We start from the raw sequence: 17783 nt of genomic DNA, 5'->3' as shown, positions 1-17783 counted from the left end.
TGATTGCTCCCAATTATTCTGAATTACTGAGAAGCAAAGTAGGCACTGCATAGGGAGAATCACCTAGTCCATCTTCATTTTGATGACTATACTTTACAATATGCCCGGAGTATCTTCCTATGAGCCACTTCCCAATTTGTGGTTACGTATAACTGATAAATCAACTTCAAAATCCCAGGCAACCAATAATGCATGCAAACCCAGTAGACCTTGTTAACGGAAACAAGCAGTAGCAATCCCCTCAAATGGGAGTTATGAACACTTGTGACCTGCCCCGTGGGTGCTGCGAATCAAAATCCACGTATGTCAGGATTCAAACTATGATCTTTTCCAAGTGCTTCTAACCACTGAAGCAAATGTCTCATTGTCTATTTCTTACGATAGTGGAATTGGTACAAGAAGAGCCTTGGACATGATTCAGATTGCATAGCATGTGATAGCCATGCACGTGATAATAAGTCTTCTTCAAGCACTCTGCTGAGAAAATACTATATAAAAATTAACAACCATCTCACATAGAAACAATAACTGATCTGAACTGGTTGAGGAAGGGGAGAAGCCATTGGAACAGTAGAATCTAAAAAGTGTGTGAGGAAAAAGAACTGACGGGAAATGCAAGAGATTCAGGTGGTATAACAAAGGGCTTACCACAATATATACTTACTGCAGTGTCTACATACACTTCACCCCCAGCAGTCTTCCAACCTTTCTAGCTGGCTTTGCGGAGTTGGAGCCTGAGCTGGACAAACAACATCCCCTTGCTAGCTGCTGCCTTCTGATTGGGTATGAGCAAAGAGAGGCCCTAGCTTTGCCCAGGAGGGTAGTAGAGGCTCTCTCGCTGTGACTTCTGCCATTTTTCTGGCATTGGTTGTAGCCCTTACCTATTGATAGTCTTGTCCATTTAGTGGTGTTGTCCCTGCTCAGTTCTAATAATCGTTCCTTTCCCTTGCCACCTTGGGCTCAAACTCGGAATGCTCTTCCCTGAAGTGCTGTGTCATGCCTTTGATTTCCTTAAATCCAGTCCAAATATACACTCACTATGCTGAACTCAACAGTTTCTAAGATGAACGTCGTATCTCTTTCCTGGCAGGGCTGTGGAAGCTGAAAACATTTATGACACGAAGTATATTGGTACTGGAAATAGTGCCCACAACATGGTTTAAAAAAAAAAAGTAAGTGTGGTTTAAATTGATTTGTAGTTACTGTGAAATCTCAGTCAAATACCAACATGATTTCATGAGAAACTTGCCAGATTGACTTGTAATGGGTGGGTACATTTGGGAAATCAGGTCTCTTTATTTATTCAATAATATGGGGCGGCATTATCTATGGATGTCATCTTTTTTGAATAATGAAGGGCACATTGCAGAGTGTTAGGCATTGAGTCTGGTAGGGTAAAACCACATTTATGAACAGTCAGGTAATTGTAAATGAAAAAGTGTCAAGGCAAAGCCTTCTCCCCTAGATCTATGAATGCATTTCCATAAGGCTGCAATCCAGAAGCAGCATGACACCAAACTTAGAAAGGAAACAGAAAAGTCAGAATTAGGCAAAAGCACTCATAAGGATATGAATGTCACTTCGATGGCAGAAGAGATCATTTAGATAATCTTGAGTAACTGGCTTGAAGTTTAGAAAATTAGTAAAGATATTTGTCACTTTCAAATTCCTTTCTTAGAATCTAGCATATAAACCCCAGCACACTGAGAATGCTCAAAGAAGCCATAGGGAGGGCTGGAGAGCTGGCTCAGTGATTCAAAGCTCTGGCTGCTCTTTCAGGGCTCCTAGGTTTGATTGCCAGTGCCCACATGGCAGCTCACAACCATCTGTAACTCCAATCCCAGGGCATCCAGAGCACTTTTCTCTGATCTACTTGGGCACCAGACATGAATGTAGTGCGCATATGTGAATGTGGACAAAACACTCATACACACCACACAATAAAATAAAGATGAAACCAGAGAGAAATTATATTTTTGAAGTGTGAAGGTCCTTCTAAGTATGACAGATGCCAAACAGAAAAGCCTCATCAGCAACAATCCAGTGTCTTAATGAAAACACGGAGCAGCCAGGCATTGGCGGCACATTCTTGTAATCTTGGAACTTGGGAGTCAGGATAGGAGGATCAAGAGTTCTAGGCCAACTCGGCTACATCCTCAAAAGCCTGTCTCAAAAAGAAAGGAATGATGGGATGGAAGGAAGGAGGGAGGGAGGGAGAGGGAGGGAAATAAGGAAGGAAGGAAGGAAGGAAGGAAGGAAGGAAGGAAGGAGGGAGGGAGGGAGGGAGGGAGGGAGGGAGGGAGGGAAGGAAGGAAGGAAGGAAGGAAGGAAGGAAGGAAGGAAGGAAGGAAGGAAGGAAGAAAAATTGATTCCATAAATGACTAAAAATTAAATCTAATTCCTTATCCACAAAGGGAAGAATAATGCTTTACAATCAGAAAAGATGTGTTTAGGACTTCCATGCCAAGATCATGAGAGATTATCATATTCTATACTGTGTTCTTGTATTGCTATCTATTCTTTATTCACATCTCTTAGTTACCCAATAGCACTGTAGAACCCCAAACCTTGTACATAATGGGCACTTAAGAAATTGCTCTTTATTGATGATGGAAGTGACGATGAAGATCAAAACAATTTAATCAGGTGAATTCTGAGAGGAAGCTCACTAGGCAGATTCATTGATTGAAGTGACCAGTAGAATCCTATTGGGGTCACTATCTGGTTGAGTTAACTAGCTGAACCAAGTGCAGCCTTATAACTCATTTTTAATTAGTAAGGCCTCTGTTTTCTTCTTTTCTTCTGGTGCAAATGTATAAGGCACTTTGATCATACGCACCCCGTTACCATCCCCTTTCTCCTCCCCTTGTTAGTCCGTTTGTTCCTCAGAGAGTTTCACTTCTACATTTCAGTCATTTGTACACGTGCAACTTTGTGTGTCCATAAAGTCTAGGACCCGCAAAAGGAGAGAAAAACAAGCAACGTTTGTCTTTCCAAGACTGATATAATTCTCGTAATACGGTGATCTCCAGTTGCATCCCGTTTCCTGCAAATGACATAACTCCATTCTTCTTTGTGATTGGAAAAATTCCACTGTACATATATACCACACTTCCTTTATCCACTCACTGTTCTGTGGATGAACATGTTGCTTGATTCTGTAACTTGGCCATTATGAACGGTGCTAAAGTAAATGCTAATGTTAAGTGTCTCTACAATATGTTGGCTTGAAGTCTTTTGGATAAATATCCAGGAGAAGGATAGCTGGGCCACATGATAGCTCTAGTTTGTGTTTTTCTTTGAGAAATATCTGTAGTAACTACCACAGAGATTGCACTAGTTTGCATTCCGTCAGCAGTGTATGATGGTTCCCTTTGCCCTTAATTGTTTTCTTGATAATTGCCATTCTGGCAGGTGCAAGATGGGATCCCATGGTGGTTTTTATTTGGGTTTCTTGGTGGCTAGCAAAGTTAAGCACTTTTATATATGTCGATTGGCCATTTGCACCTCAGCTTTTGCAAACTACATGTATGTTCATTTAATTAACCCATTTATTGCCTGGGTTTATTGAGTTATTATTCTTTATGTACTCTGGATAATAATCCTCTGTCACATGTTTAGCTAACAAAGATTTCTTTCTGTTCTGTGGACTGGTTCATTATTCCATTGTTTCTTGTGCAGTGCAGCTTTTTAATTCCACACGTTTCTGTTTATCAGTTATTGGCTCTATTTCTTGACCAACTGGAATTGTACACAGAAATGTCCTCTTTAAATAATTGTTTTTTATTGTATGTATATACATGTCTTGTCTACCTATATGTCTGTACAGTACACACATACCCAGAAGAGCATGTTAGATCCCATGAACTGGAGTTACAGGTGGTTGTGAGCTGCCATGTAGGTACTGGGAATCAAACCTGGGTCCTCTGAAAGCCCAGCCAATGCTCTGAACCCCTCTGCCATCTCTCTAGACCACAAAATTCTTGGCTATAAAGATGTTTTAAGACATTTTCCTTCCCTTTTTTCTATGCCAGTTTTAATTTCAACTCTTACGTTAAGGTCTTTGGCCCATTTGAAGTTGGATTTTGAACAATGTGAGAGACAGAGATTTAGTTGAATTCTGCTACAAGTGCATATCTAGCTTCCCCAGCACCATCTGGAGGAGAGGGATTTTTTTTAACCTCATATATATGGTATATTTGTCTAAAATCAGGTGGTCGTAGCTGTGTGGCTTTATTTCAGATTCCCTCGTTCTATTCTATTGGTCTGTGTCTGTTTTAATAAAAAATAGCCATGAAAACTCTTGTAATAAACAAATTAATTAAATACTTAAATGAATAATAAAAAAAGAAAAGAGAGACAGATATAGAGACAGAAAGAACAGTAGATTGAATGGGACTTTTGGGCAAAAAAAGAAGGCAATGGTCATTTTCACATTTTACAGCAGCTAGAGCAGGACATTGGCTGTTAACTCAGTTTCCCTTTGCCGTATTGCCCGGGTATAAGGCACTGAAACTGAAGCTTGCTATTTCAGTTTATCTGACTGGCCAGGGAGCTCTTGGAATCTGTCTGTCTCGGTCCCATAGTTCTGTAGTTATAGGCATGCCCAGCCATGCCTAGATTTTACATCCGTGCTAGTGAGGCAAACTCATGCCCTTGTGTTTTGAGAGCAAGCACTCTTACCCGCTGAGCCATCTCCAGCTCCCAAATGTATTCCTATCTCCATTTCCCCAATAAACTATTTTGTTCACATAGACTTCGCTCCATCCTTGGCATTTTAGTTGAATATTTTTTTTCATACTTTAATCTGGAGCACTTTTATACTGTAAATTCTATAGCCTTTCCTCATAGCCACAAAATATTCCTTCGCATGAACAGTCCACAGTGCATATAATTCATTTTTTTCTCTATTATGGCCATATGGGCAGTGTTCTAGTGGAACTTGACTTCAACTTGACACAGCCTAGAGTTATCCGAGAAGGGAGTATCAGTTGAGTTTTTTAGATAAGGTTGCCTTGTGGGCATGTCTGTGAAACATTGCCTTCATTAATGGATGTTTGAGGGACCAGAGCACTGTAAGAAGCACCCTTCCCTGAGCACGTGGTCTTGGGCTATATAAGAAAGCCAGAGATGAGCCTGAGAAAGCATTCTCACATAGTTTCTGCTTCAGATACCTTCTCAAGTTCCTGTCCTGTCATCCTTCAGTTTCTTATCCCTGGTGTTACAAATGGCTTAGTACAACTATCGCGTGACTTTTCCCGGGGAGCCACGCACAAAAGTCTAGCCACTCCATCCAGGGCACTGATGACAAACTAAAGCACCACTGAACCCAAGTTTACCCTTTTGAATGAGTACGTGTAATGGGTTATTTCCAGGAACATGGGTTAAAAGTTTCTTACTACAATGGAAACTTGCACCTGTAATTTTACTAATATTTTGCATCAGTGTTATTAAAACACCAAAAAAAAAATGACCAAATGCACTTGGTTTGTGTAATCACGTGTTCAACCCTCAGGGTGATGTGCTCTGTAGGCTGGTTGTCATTCATCCTGAAGGTGACAGTTACTGCAGGCAGTTTCTTGTGTCTCTGTGTAGTGACTGCTGCTAGCGCCTCCTGTAGGGAGTTTCTGCTGGTGTCTGGGGCTGAAAAGCATTGTTGAAATGTTGTTCTTGATGCCTTCCAATAGCTGATGGTTGATCATTTTTCACAGTACAAACAGCTCCAGCCCTGTGTTTTCCCCCTTTATTTCTCCTCCTTTCTCTTGTATTGTTTTTTAAAATTGTTTTTATTGAACTATATATTTTTCTCCATTTCCCGTTCTTCCTCCCCCTCCCCTTCTTACCCTCTCCCATGGTCCCCACACTCCCAATTTACTCAGGAGATCTTGTCTTTTTCTACTTCCCATGTAGATTAGATCCATGTATGTCTCTCTTAGGGTGCTCTTTGTTGTCTAAGTTCTCTGGGACTGGTTTTCTTTGTTTTATGTCTAAAAGCCACTTATGAGTGAGTACATATGATATTTACCTTTCTGGGTCTGGGTTACCTTACTTGATATGATGCTTTCTAGATCCATCCATTTGTCTGCAAATTTCAAGATGTCATTTTTTTTCTACCGTGTAGTACTCCGTTGTATAAATATATCACCCCTTCTCTGTTCCATTCTTCAGTCGAGGGGCATTTAGGTTGTTTCCAGGTTCTCTCTATGACAAATAATGCTACTATAAACATAGATGAACAAATGTCCTTGTAATATGATTGAGCATCCTTTGGGTATATACCAAAAAGTGGTATTGCTGGGTCTTGGGGTAGGTTGTTTCTGAGAAATTGCCATACTGATATACAAGGTGGCTATATCAGTTTGCACTCCCACCAGCAATGCAGGAGTGCTTCTTTACCCCACATCCTCTCCAGCATAAACTATTATTAATGTTTTTGATCTTGGCTATTCTTACAGGTGTTAGATGAAATCTCAGAGTTGTTTTGATTTGCATTTCTCTGATGGCTAAGGATGTTGAGCATTTCCTTAAGTGTATTTCAGCCATTTTAGATTCCTCTGTTGAGAGTTCTCTGTTTAGGTCTGTACCCCATTTTTTTTTCTTTCTTGGATTATTTGTTCTTTTGATGACCAATTTCTTGAGTTCTTTGTATATTTTGGAGATCAGACTTCTGTTTGATGTGGGGTTGATGAAGGTCTTTTCCCATTCTATAGGCTGTCGTTTTGTCTTGTCGACCATGTCCTTTGCTTTACAGAAGCTTCTCAGTTTCAGGAGGTCCCATTTATTAATTGCTTTCCTCAGTTTCTGTGCCCCTGGCATGGTGACTCTCTTCTCTAATTTCAATATAGTGTGTTCCAAGCCAGCCTGAGCTGCAAAGTGAGGTTCTCACTCAACAACAAACAAGAACACACATCACAGTGTTTTCATAACAACTCCAGAGTTCTGACCTCTTTAGATATGACTTTGGACATTTAAAATATAATAATCTTCTTTTCTTCTTTATAATATATTTATAGTTACCTTGATTTTTTTTTTTGCACCTGGCATATGGCAAAAGAACACAAACTATGAAAAGCTTTGTGTGTCATGCATTTTTAGCCTGGTAAATCCCCCACTGTCATAGTCAACTTTGCCTTTTCTTTTTCATTCCCCCTTTCAACTGCAGCATGAAATACCCTGCTGCTTAGCTCTTCTCCAAGTTTCCGTTTACTAAGAAACGAAAGTGCTGTGGAGACAACTGTGGCAGGGCATGCAAATTTCCGTGACATGTGCTTTCTGCAGGGCTGAGGTCTGCTCTTCAGTGCATGCTGGAGTTCACCCAACGAGTCTGAAGGGGCAAATGTTTAGAAAGAAGTCCCCTGATCCAAATCATAGGGGAGCTGACTTCGTTTCAAAGAATGGAAAGGCCATTTAGAGATGAAATCAAAACCATGGGTGACACTTAGCCGTTTCTTGGAAATGCATATATTGCAGAAAATCAGGGGCTGGGGGCCATAGCTCAGTGACAGACCAATTGCCTAACATGAACAAGGATGGGAATTTGATTCGTCGGAGTCACAATCCCCGAACTCAGAACTTAAGCTCATGCAGTTGGAAACAACCAGCACATTTCTAATTAAGACAAAGGTTTGCTAATGCGTAATTATAACTGGTCAAACATTTGCTTTCGTTTAGTTTGGTGGCCATCCTACAGAAGATTTGTCTCCTCTTTGTGCTTCCTTTGCGGAGCTCCCATGTCACCCTGATTTGGAGCTTCTGATATATAAAATCTTGTTTTTTGACTTCTGACACTTTGAAACTTTTGTCGTGCCTCAGTTTGCTTTTCCAGCAATAAGTTCATTCTGATGACAACTACATGGAATTACAGGTACCATCACCCATGTAAATCTAAACACAGAATACCTGGGAGGAGTTATTATTAAAACTAATCTGCCCACAAGGGAGCTAACCCTTGAAGAATCATAGATTTATTAATAAGTCAAACTCTTGTCTTTTTATTTTTAATTATGCACGCATATGAATATATGTCAAATTCGTACATGTGAGTGCAGTTCGGGTAAAGGCCAAGAGAGAGCTTTTGATCCCGTGGAAGTAGAGTTTCATGTGGTTGTGAGCCACCACACCCAGCATTGGTGCCCGGAACCTGACCCAGACCCTATGTGCTCTTAACTGCCGAGACATCTTTCCAGGACCTCAAGTCTTGATTCAACCTCTTACCCTCGTATTTTACTATAAGTTATGGAATCAGCCAGGGCCTTAACAATTTGACATATCCCTAGTCATGAGTTTAAGGATCCCCTCCATATCTGATGTTTCTACTCATATTAGACATTTTGCTCATGTCTTGCTATGTAAAAAACCAACACAAATTGTAGCATCTTAACATAGTACCAGTTTGCCGTTGATCCCACATTGTTGGTTGCAGCTCTGCTGGAACGCTTCTCAGTTGTTCACATATATGGTCTTTCAGGAGACCCTCTCCCAAAAAGGCTGCCAACCAGATGGTTTTCTTCTGTCTATTGCCTCTGCGCAGGAGTTTGGGAAGCAAGGAGATGCCTGGTGGGGCAGACCTGTAGTTCCAGCTGCTTGTGTTTGAAGTTTGCTTGGGGTACATGATCACTTTTCTTTTTTTCCATGTGATTAAACCCAACTCTTTTTTTTTTATAGAAGAAAGTTTATTTAGGGCTTAAAGTTTCAGAGGATTAGAGTCCATGACCATCGCAGAAGGGAGCATGGCAGCAGACAGGCAGGCATGGCTATGCGGCAGTAGCTGAGTGCTCACATCCTGAGACACAAAGGGAGAACGAAGAGAGAGCAAACTAGGAATGGAATGGGCTTTTAAAACAGAGCCCACTCCTGGTGCCACACCTCCTAAGGTTTTCCAAACAGTGCCACCAGATGGGACCAAGTATTCAAATATATAAGCCTAAGGCGTCCGTTCTCATTCAGCATACCACACAGAGGGTCGGTCCAGATTGTAATTAGAATTTATATCAAAATACAAAAGGCTGTTTAGGGTTGATGTGTCGTTAAGTGGTAGAGCACTTGCCTGTTATGTTTGAGGGTTCGATCCTTATCACCGTTCCTCCTCAAAAAGGCTACTTAGAGAAGTACTTGAGTAGGCGTGTTGAAGTGTTCTTCCTACAGGACCTCAGTCTAAAGGGAGAATGGCGTGCTTGGAGTGTTCCAGGGTGCATCGTTCAACATTCGCAGAGCAGGGACTCGGTTGTTAACTTAGGATGCGCTTATTTAGAAGGCATTCCTTATGTGGCTTGAAGGTGTCAGGAGGAAAGGACCACCGGAACTGTCTAGTCACCTAAAGGCTTTCTTGCACGAATGGAAGGAATTCTTCTGGAATGTAGCCAGAAAATCCAGAGCCTCAACTTAGTCTGTCTGGGAGTATATTTTCTTTCTTATAAATATACCAGGAGTCAAGAAACTTTCCCTAGTGAAAATCTTCATCACATTTGTTACTATATGGCATTTTGTCACCTATCATCTTTGTCCCCCACGAAACTATAGGATAGAAGACGACATCGTATGTATTCCTGAAGCACTCAGCACCTGTTATTATGTATATAAGTATTTAGAGGATGAAGAGATGGATACATAAAATTGAATCAAACTCGTTCTCTACTGGGCCTTTAAAGAAGGGAAGTGAAGAAATGTTGGGATGTACAGGCAGGGGCATGTGTACCTCTGGGTAGCAGCATAGCATGGGAGTGGTGAACACCAGACTGCAGTGAGTGGTTACAGAGACACAAGCCGGGAACCACTGAGCACTTGAGATGAAGTGATGGAAATGAGTTGTCTAGTTACAGTTCTATCCACTGTGTGTGTGTGTGTGTGTGTGTGTGTGTGTGTGTGTGTGTGTATCCCACAGTACATGTTACTTTCCATCTTTCATTTAAGCTTGGCTTATAAAACTTACCAAGTTAAAGCCTATAACTTAGCGGCATGATGGATAGTCAGAATATCATATAACCAAGACTTGTGTCTATTTCATCAAAAGGATGAAGACTTAGAGAGAAGCAATTACTAGGAAAATAGAATAATAGACTAGGCAAGTGAGTAGCCAGTGACTGAATTCATAATGACACTTAAGCCCTGCCAGTCATCCTTCTTTCTCTAAGGCAAGGTTTTTCTCTGTCGTAAAGCTCATGTTCTAGATCCTCTGTGTCCTCAGTGCAGGGAGTCTAAGTACATACCACTGTCTGCAGCCTCACTTTAATTTACTCTTAATGTCCTAGTATTAGCTCACATGACTAGGCTATCTCATCTCAGGTCAAAATTATAGGGCCTTGAGCAGGAGAGATTTGGCCCACCTTATTCTCAGCCCATAATAGGGCACTTTCCTTGAACAGAATTAAGCATTGACAGGAAACATGATAAACTCAACTTTTTATGGTGGCTAGATTCAAAAAGCAAGAATTTCCAGAGAAACTGGGTCTGGTATAGGAGCACATACTAAGTCTTTGCTTGCTTCATTCTTGCTCGTGTTTTATTTGTTGCCCAGAGCCAGACTCAACATGGAAAGATGGTTCACAATGGTACGAATACTGAGAAGCACAGTCCATTAGGACACATGAAGTAATAACCCATCTCTTGGGAGTTCTACAATATTCTTGTGAATCGGGAGATCAACACAGGTTGTTTCTGATTCTCTGAAACGTGTTGGATTGCAAACATCATGAAGCCTCAGCTGGGCATTGGAGTGCGTGCAGGCAATCTCGGCACTCAGAAGGCAGAGGTAGGAAGCTCACTAGTTCACACCCAGCCTGGACTATATAGTGAGACCTTTTCCCAGAAAACGATAATAAAGCGAAAGAATACTGCAGAGGGACTGGGCAGATTGCTCAGCAGTTAAGAGCACTTGCTGAAGACCTGGGTGTGGTTTTCAGCACCCATATCAAGCAGTTCAAAACTGCTCATAACTCCAGTTCCAGGAGTTCTCATGAGCTCTTCTGCCCTCCAAGGCCACTAGGCAACAGATACACATACATATTTGCAGGCACTCACACATACACAGAAAATTTCACTTTTTTATTTTTATTTTGTCTTTTATTTTATTTTTTTGTTTTTTGGAGACTGTGTCTTTCTTTGTAACCCTGGCTGTCCTGAAACTGGCTGTGGAGATTTTTTTTTCTTTTAAAGAATGCTACAGTTCTAAATATCATTAGATTTTTTTTTTTTTTTGAGACAGGATTTCATGTAGTACAGGCTTACCTCAAACTTACTATTTAACAAAAAATGACCTTGAACTTAACCCTCTTACTAGCCTCCTAAGTGCGGTAGTTACAAGCATTTCCCATGTCCCATTGCACTTTATTGTGTGGTTAAAGTGCTCGAACCCAGGGCTTTGTGCATGCTAGGCAAGCACCTACTAACTAAACAGTCTATACTTTTAGAATATCAAATGGCATTAAAAAGTATAATCTGCTAAGAAAGAAAAAGTTCTAGAACAAGTATTTTTTGGATATAAATCACCCTTTTAGTCATTGCTAATATTGATCATTTATTACATTTCTTGTCTTGGAATTTTTTAAAATATGATTGCGGGGTGCTGTCTTGGTTACTGTTTTATTGCTGTGATGAGACATCATGAGCAAGGTGACTTAAGAAGAAAACACTTAATGGGAGCCTACAGTTCCAGAGGTGAGTCCGTGACCATCATGAAGGCAGAGTGGGGGGAGAACAAGCTAACATGGAATAGCAGGAAAGAGAGAGAGAAAGAGAAAGAGAGAGACAGAGAGAGAGAGCCCACAAGCTGAGAATATCAGCCCACCCACAGTGACACACCTCCTCCAACAGGGGACCAAACATTCAAATATGTAAGTCTTTGGGGGCCATTCTCATTCAAACCACCACAAATGCCTACTACTGAGCCTTGCATACATAGGAGACAGTTTGCTCTCCTCAGACTTCTGCTTCGAGTCATGCACACACTCACACCCCTTGTAACTGTGCATTTGACAGCCCAGGTCATGTACTGTGCACACATATCCTCCTCCAACTAATGCCCCTAGCCACTTTCGAATCCCTCCAGCTTCCATCTACTTCAGTTACATGTACTTCTGTCTCTGAAAAACAGCGCGGGGACTGCGTAGTTTCCTGCCTTAGAAGGAACTATGGTTGTTCCTGGTTGCTCAGGATTGAAGTTTCCAGAGATATCAGATTCCCACTTCTTTTTCTATTTTTCTTATTGATTTTTATCAAGCTCTACATTTTTCTCTGCTCCCTTCACTACCTCTCCCCTCCCTCTTCATCCCTTTTTTGGTTTTTTGAGACAGGGTTTCTCTGTGTAGCCCTGGCTGTCCTGGAATTCACTATGTAGACCAGACTGGCCTCAAACTCACAGAGATTTGTCCACCTCTGCCCTCCCCTCCACAAGTGCTGGGATTCAAGACATGCACCACCACGGCCCTGCTCAGACTTCCAGTTCTAAGACTGAGAAAAAGTCCTAGGCAAACTAAAGTGAGTTGGGCACTTAATCGAGGAAGATGGAGAAGCAACTTTCTATCGTTCCCTAATTGGAACCACAGTCAGCAATGAGCCCAACTATTTCAGGTAAATGTAGAATGATAAAATTGCTGCGGCACTAGCAACCTGTTGTAGAATATTATTTTAACTAGGCAAAGATATGCTACTTTTGTTTATGCTGTGGACTAGTACTTTAACTGTGTAAAGGTGTGTTACATTTGTTTCTGCTGCATTTGCTCAATTATATAAAGATGAGTTGCATCTATTTCACCTTGCCTGCCTAAGGCACCCAATTGGCCTAATAGAGAGCCTAATGGTCAATAGCTAGGCAAGAGAGTGACAGGCGGGGCTGCTGGGCAAAGAGAATAGGATAAATCTAGGCAGAGAAAGAAAAGAAAGGAGAAGAGAGGGAGAAAGGGACACGCCTGGGGCCAGAAGTCAGGCAGCCACCAACCAGACATGAAGACCGCAGGAAAGTAAGAGATACATAGGGGGTAAAAAAGTAAAAAGTCCTGAGGCAAAAGTAGATAAAAAGAAACAGTAAAATAAGAGCTAAGGCCAAGCATTCAAAACTAATAATAAGTCTTCATGTCATGATTTGGGAGCTGGTTGGTGGCCCAAAAGAAAAGGTCTGGTATGGTAACCATCTTCTCTTACATGAGTTTTGCAGAGACATTTACTTCTCGCAGAAGTGCAGGAATTTATTGTGAGATCACAATGTGCTTACAGTATGTCAGGACCAGACTCCAGATTGCCATGTTCCCGAATGAGGGCACTTCCCACTGCTTTCCATTTCGGGGCATTCTCGTTTCCCATTTTAACATGCTTTTAAAATTGCAAATGAGTTCAGCTGGCTTAGCTTTCGGTCACAGAACTCAACTGGGCACCACTTTCAACTCTCCTATTGATGGGCCTGTGGTGGAGGGCTGGGGCACAACCAGCTTCTACTAGGCCCCAGTGGAACAGTGTCTCCATGGCTGAGGCAGTCATCCCTAGGTGCTATTTCTGTAGCCCACTTTAGAGCTATTCCCACATGCATCTACTTGTTCTTGCCCCAGTGCTACCTGTGACTCAGACAGGCATGTGCAAAGAACATGTACTTACTCCTTTCACAATAGCAGGCAAGGAGGTTGTACCCCCGTTAAGGCTGAACTCATGACTGTCTTGCTTCTTCCTGTCTTATACCCAATGTAGCCTGTACTTGTTTGGACCACTCGATCCAAATCCAGATGGATACAAGTTTCACTGTTTAGATGCAGAACACACTATAGTAATTTATACGTCTGTGTGTGTGTGGTGGGGGTGGATATCTGCATGCCACAGTTTGCATGTGGTGATCGGAGGACAGTTCTCTCCTACCCATGCGAGTCCCAGGGATTGAACTCTGGTTGCTTGGTGGCACCTCCCATCTCAGCAATCTTGGTCTTCAATTGGAGATTTACTATGTAGAATGATCACTATGAAAGAAGATAGCTAACAAGTCCTTCACGCAGCAGAAGCGTCAAAATGGCGAGGAGGACATTTAATTAACTTCTGGCTTTCCTTTAGTCTTGCAAACCGGGTCTTAGTAACATGGTAACAAACATTTTCAGTGACTTCAACAGGTCACTTCCTCAAAAAGCAAATGATTCCAAAATAATGATACAAACTATGAAACCAAGTAGTCAGCAGGATTTTATTGAAATGTCTTAGTAAACGTCACAGGATCTCAAGATTCTCTAGTCTCTAAAACCAGGGGAAGCACTGCAAAGAATATATTCCTGAACTTAGTCGTCGGCATTGTAGCTCACGAAGGAAAGTTAGCCTATGAACATCTACCAGGTGAGTAGGAAAATTTTAGCTGGAGGCTAAACAACTTTGGTATATTACTGTTTTTCTGGCTCCCCCTTTTGGCCCTTTTCATAGAGCCAGACGAAGCTGATCTGTTGGTGATTTTCCCCTTACGTTTCCTTACCCACAAACAGCAAGAATCAGGAGCGTCCTGGGTTTAGACTGCTCAGGAAACAGCCTTTGTCACTTTGGCCCAACTGAAACTGTCTCTGTCTCCATTGTATAAGGCTCAGTCCAGTCTAATCAGCTTCTCAGTGTATTCAGTGGTTCTCTGGATACACTAACTTGGGGCCAAATAAAGCCAGAAAACATTCATTCTCATTTCCGAGGTCAGCCACGCAGGTTTGTCTATAGGGGATTTAAGTCTGACAATCATTATTGTAAGATGTCCTATACACATCCTTAAGCTTTGAATATCTTAGATAAAATGATGACCAATTGACTTTTGTCAAGCCAACGCTTTGAGACATGTGCACACATACATCAAGCTGTCTCCATGTGGATGTGCACTGGAATGTCTTAATTCAGCACAAGCATAACCCCCCACGAAATACAGACATCACATACTTATCAAAACTAACAATTGCATAGTGTCAAAAAGGACTTTCACACATGGCTAGCCAAGACTTTACAGACAGTATGTGTCACAGAGCTGAGTATCCCAGGTGATGGGACCACTTTCTTCTAAACAGTTACAAATAAGGTATTGTCAAAATGCCAGTCTCCGTATTAACATAAACGATACTTTTAACATTTATTTGACTTTTGCTGCCCTGGAGTTTGATATTCTAGAGTGCTGGCCAAGTGTGTTACTCAGATGGGTAGGATTTTTCTACCCTAAAAATTTAGGGCTAGAAATTTATCTACCAGTTTTAAGATTTACCAAGGGGGAGAGATTGTTTAGCATTCTGAATCTTTAGGTACTCAAGCAAATTATCTTCTTTGGGGGCAGGGAAATTTGGTAGGTTGTCTGCCAATATACATATAATCAGTCAGTCAATGGGTGACCTTTGCCACTTTAAATGATGCTACAGGGGACTGACTTTTTGTTTGTTTTTATTTCATAACACATGGGTTCAAGTCTAGCCCAGGTTGAGCTGGCACTCACTATGCAGCCGAGGCTGGCCTCAAACTTGTGTTAATCTTCCTGCTTCAGTTTTCTGAGTGCTGCGATTATAGGTATGAGCCTCTACACATCGCTAAAAGAGAATTTTGTCAAGAACGCCACCCTCAGTGAAATTCTCCTTCACGATGCTATTTGGACCAGTTTTTGAAGATGCTCCTAATGGAACAACTATTTACTCTTGTATCCCTTGTTTTTCAGGCCTCTCCTATCTCTACATTTTAACAGCTTTGGAGATTTAGTACTTCTGCTTACAAATGCCAAAGAACATTTAATCCAAGCTCACTAAACAGTGCTTGAATAAATACATTTGGTGGCACTCTTAAAACTTCCCTGTTTTATGTATGTGAAAAACAAAAATAATAATCAGTCTAAAAAATGTGAGGGGATTTCCAGAAGTTTTTCTTTTGGTAGATAACTATGCCAAGAAATTATCATGAAAAATGCAAAGTATAGGCTAGCGCTAAAATGATGAAGTCTGGGAATAAAATGATAGACAGACATGAGGTGCATCATAAAGAATAATTCCTCTGGGATAAACAAAGGTGCAAATCGATGTGACCACGAACTCACTGACTATATCCTCATCATAATTTTGGGAGTTTCAGGTAAGTTGACAGCTGTGACATATGCTCAAAGTGGAAATTAAAAGTGATAGAGCCTTATATTGTCTTCAATACATTTAATGTTTACTAAGAAAAGTCAATATGTCAGTGACCATCTTAGGCTCAATAAAATCCAATCCCAATTAAGGGCAATAATAAAATAAACCCAGCTATCAGTTTTTCCTAAAAAGCAAAAAAGTATTCAAAATGCACGACAGTATAAATTTTCTGAGGTTCACTCCAAAGGAAAGGGTATTTAGGATTTTACCCTAATGTCCACAGGCATTATCAGGATCTATTTACACAGAAGGCTTTCATTTGAAGTCACCTTTGGCAACCTGAAAATATATATACGACAAATTTCCACAGTATGATTTTAGGCTTAAAAGTCGCTGCCTCAATGTACTAAAAAAGAATGAGGGAAAAGACTAGTTCTCATCGACAATGGTTCACTTAAAAATCAAATAACCACCACCTTCCCCTGCCCCCACAAAACAGAAAAGCAGTAGTCTTGAACATTAGAAAGGGAGACAAGGAATCTTAGAGTGTACATAGATCGGATGCTTTTTTGCCAGTGATCATCCTAGAATTGCTGAATCCTAATGCTAAAACAGCAGGCAGACAAAGACAGTGAGATGCCGGAGGAGGCTTGCTCCACCTTCCGTATCCCATGGGACTACAGTGGTACGTGGCTGAACAAGTAGGACACAGATTCCCCATTGTGGGTTCTTCGAATGGCCTCGGCCAGGATCATTGAAATATCAATCACCTGAATAGCAAGGAGAAAACACAAAACACAAAAGGTAAGAGTGAGTTCGATTTCTTTAAAAGCTGAAAAGGCAGAAAGCCTAAGAATGTTTTCTCCAGCACCCATGTGGTATGTTTTGGTTAAACCTCCTCTGGCCATTTCTTTGGGAGTGTCCACACTGAAAATCTTCAGTTGTTTGTAGAGTTTAGCTTTAAAGACATCACAGCCAGCAGAGGTGACTACTCTCAGTTCCTGGGAAGATTTTCAGTATTGATACTCAGGGCTGCTGTTAACTACAGACGGTCCCTTCTTGGGACACTGGTTATTCACAAACTAGTTTTCTTTCTTCATTGGCAGAGGTTTTTCCCTAGTTAGAAAAGATAGTGGCTATAATTTTTTAAAGTTGCAACTTTCATTTTATTTCTTAAGTCTTTACTATAATCCAAGTACCAATTTTTAAAACATGGCAATGTTTTTCATAAAATATTATAAAGCAAATCTTACACAACCTATCTTTCTACTTGACTACACTTCAATTTGGAATGCCAGCCCAATATGATTTTTAAAACTCTTTCATCTGTTGCTGTTGTTATTATTATCAGTGTGTGTGTGTGTGTGTGTGTGTGTGTGTGTAAGGGAGAGAGACAGAGAATGTGTGAGTGTGTGTGTGTGGGGGGGGGATCAGCACACATGTGCCATGGCATGCATGTGGAGGTCATAAGACAACTTTGTGGAGTCAGATTTTCTCCTTCTACCTTTGAGTGGGTCCCAGAGAGAGCTCAGATCTCCAGATTTGTGCAGTAAGTGCTTACCTACTGAGCCATCTCACTGACCCCAAGAATTGCTAAAAAAACATTGAGTGTCTGTCATGATAAAAGCACAACCATGATCATTTTAACTTGGGGGTCAGCAAACTACTTTTCCTGAAAAATATTAGAAGGTTAAAAGTTTGGGATTATCTCTGTATCAAACACTCAATTCTGCATTGTGGTGCAAAGGC

The 17783-nt window shown here is 41.1% G+C and overlaps 1 protein-coding gene across 2 annotated transcripts in view; it reads right to left on the bottom strand.

The window, feature by feature from the left end:
- Window positions 1–14138: 14138 nt before the first annotated feature.
- Prps2 (phosphoribosyl pyrophosphate synthetase 2) overlaps window positions 14139–17783 on the bottom strand; it is a 38646-nt gene continuing 35001 nt past the window's right edge. For both annotated transcript variants that reach the window (XM_057760071.1, XM_057760072.1), the window contains exon 7: window positions 14139–16804. In XM_057760071.1, coding sequence (XP_057616054.1) covers window positions 16712–16804 — 93 coding nt within the window. In that variant the 3' untranslated portion in view covers window positions 14139–16711. The remainder of the gene's footprint in view (window positions 16805–17783) is intronic.

Source organism: Chionomys nivalis, chromosome X (genome assembly GCF_950005125.1).
Source record: "Chionomys nivalis chromosome X, mChiNiv1.1, whole genome shotgun sequence".
Taxonomy (NCBI): domain Eukaryota; kingdom Metazoa; phylum Chordata; class Mammalia; order Rodentia; family Cricetidae; genus Chionomys; species Chionomys nivalis.
The sequence above is the reverse complement of the archived record's forward strand: the minus strand, read 5'-3'. Positions and strand labels throughout refer to the sequence as shown.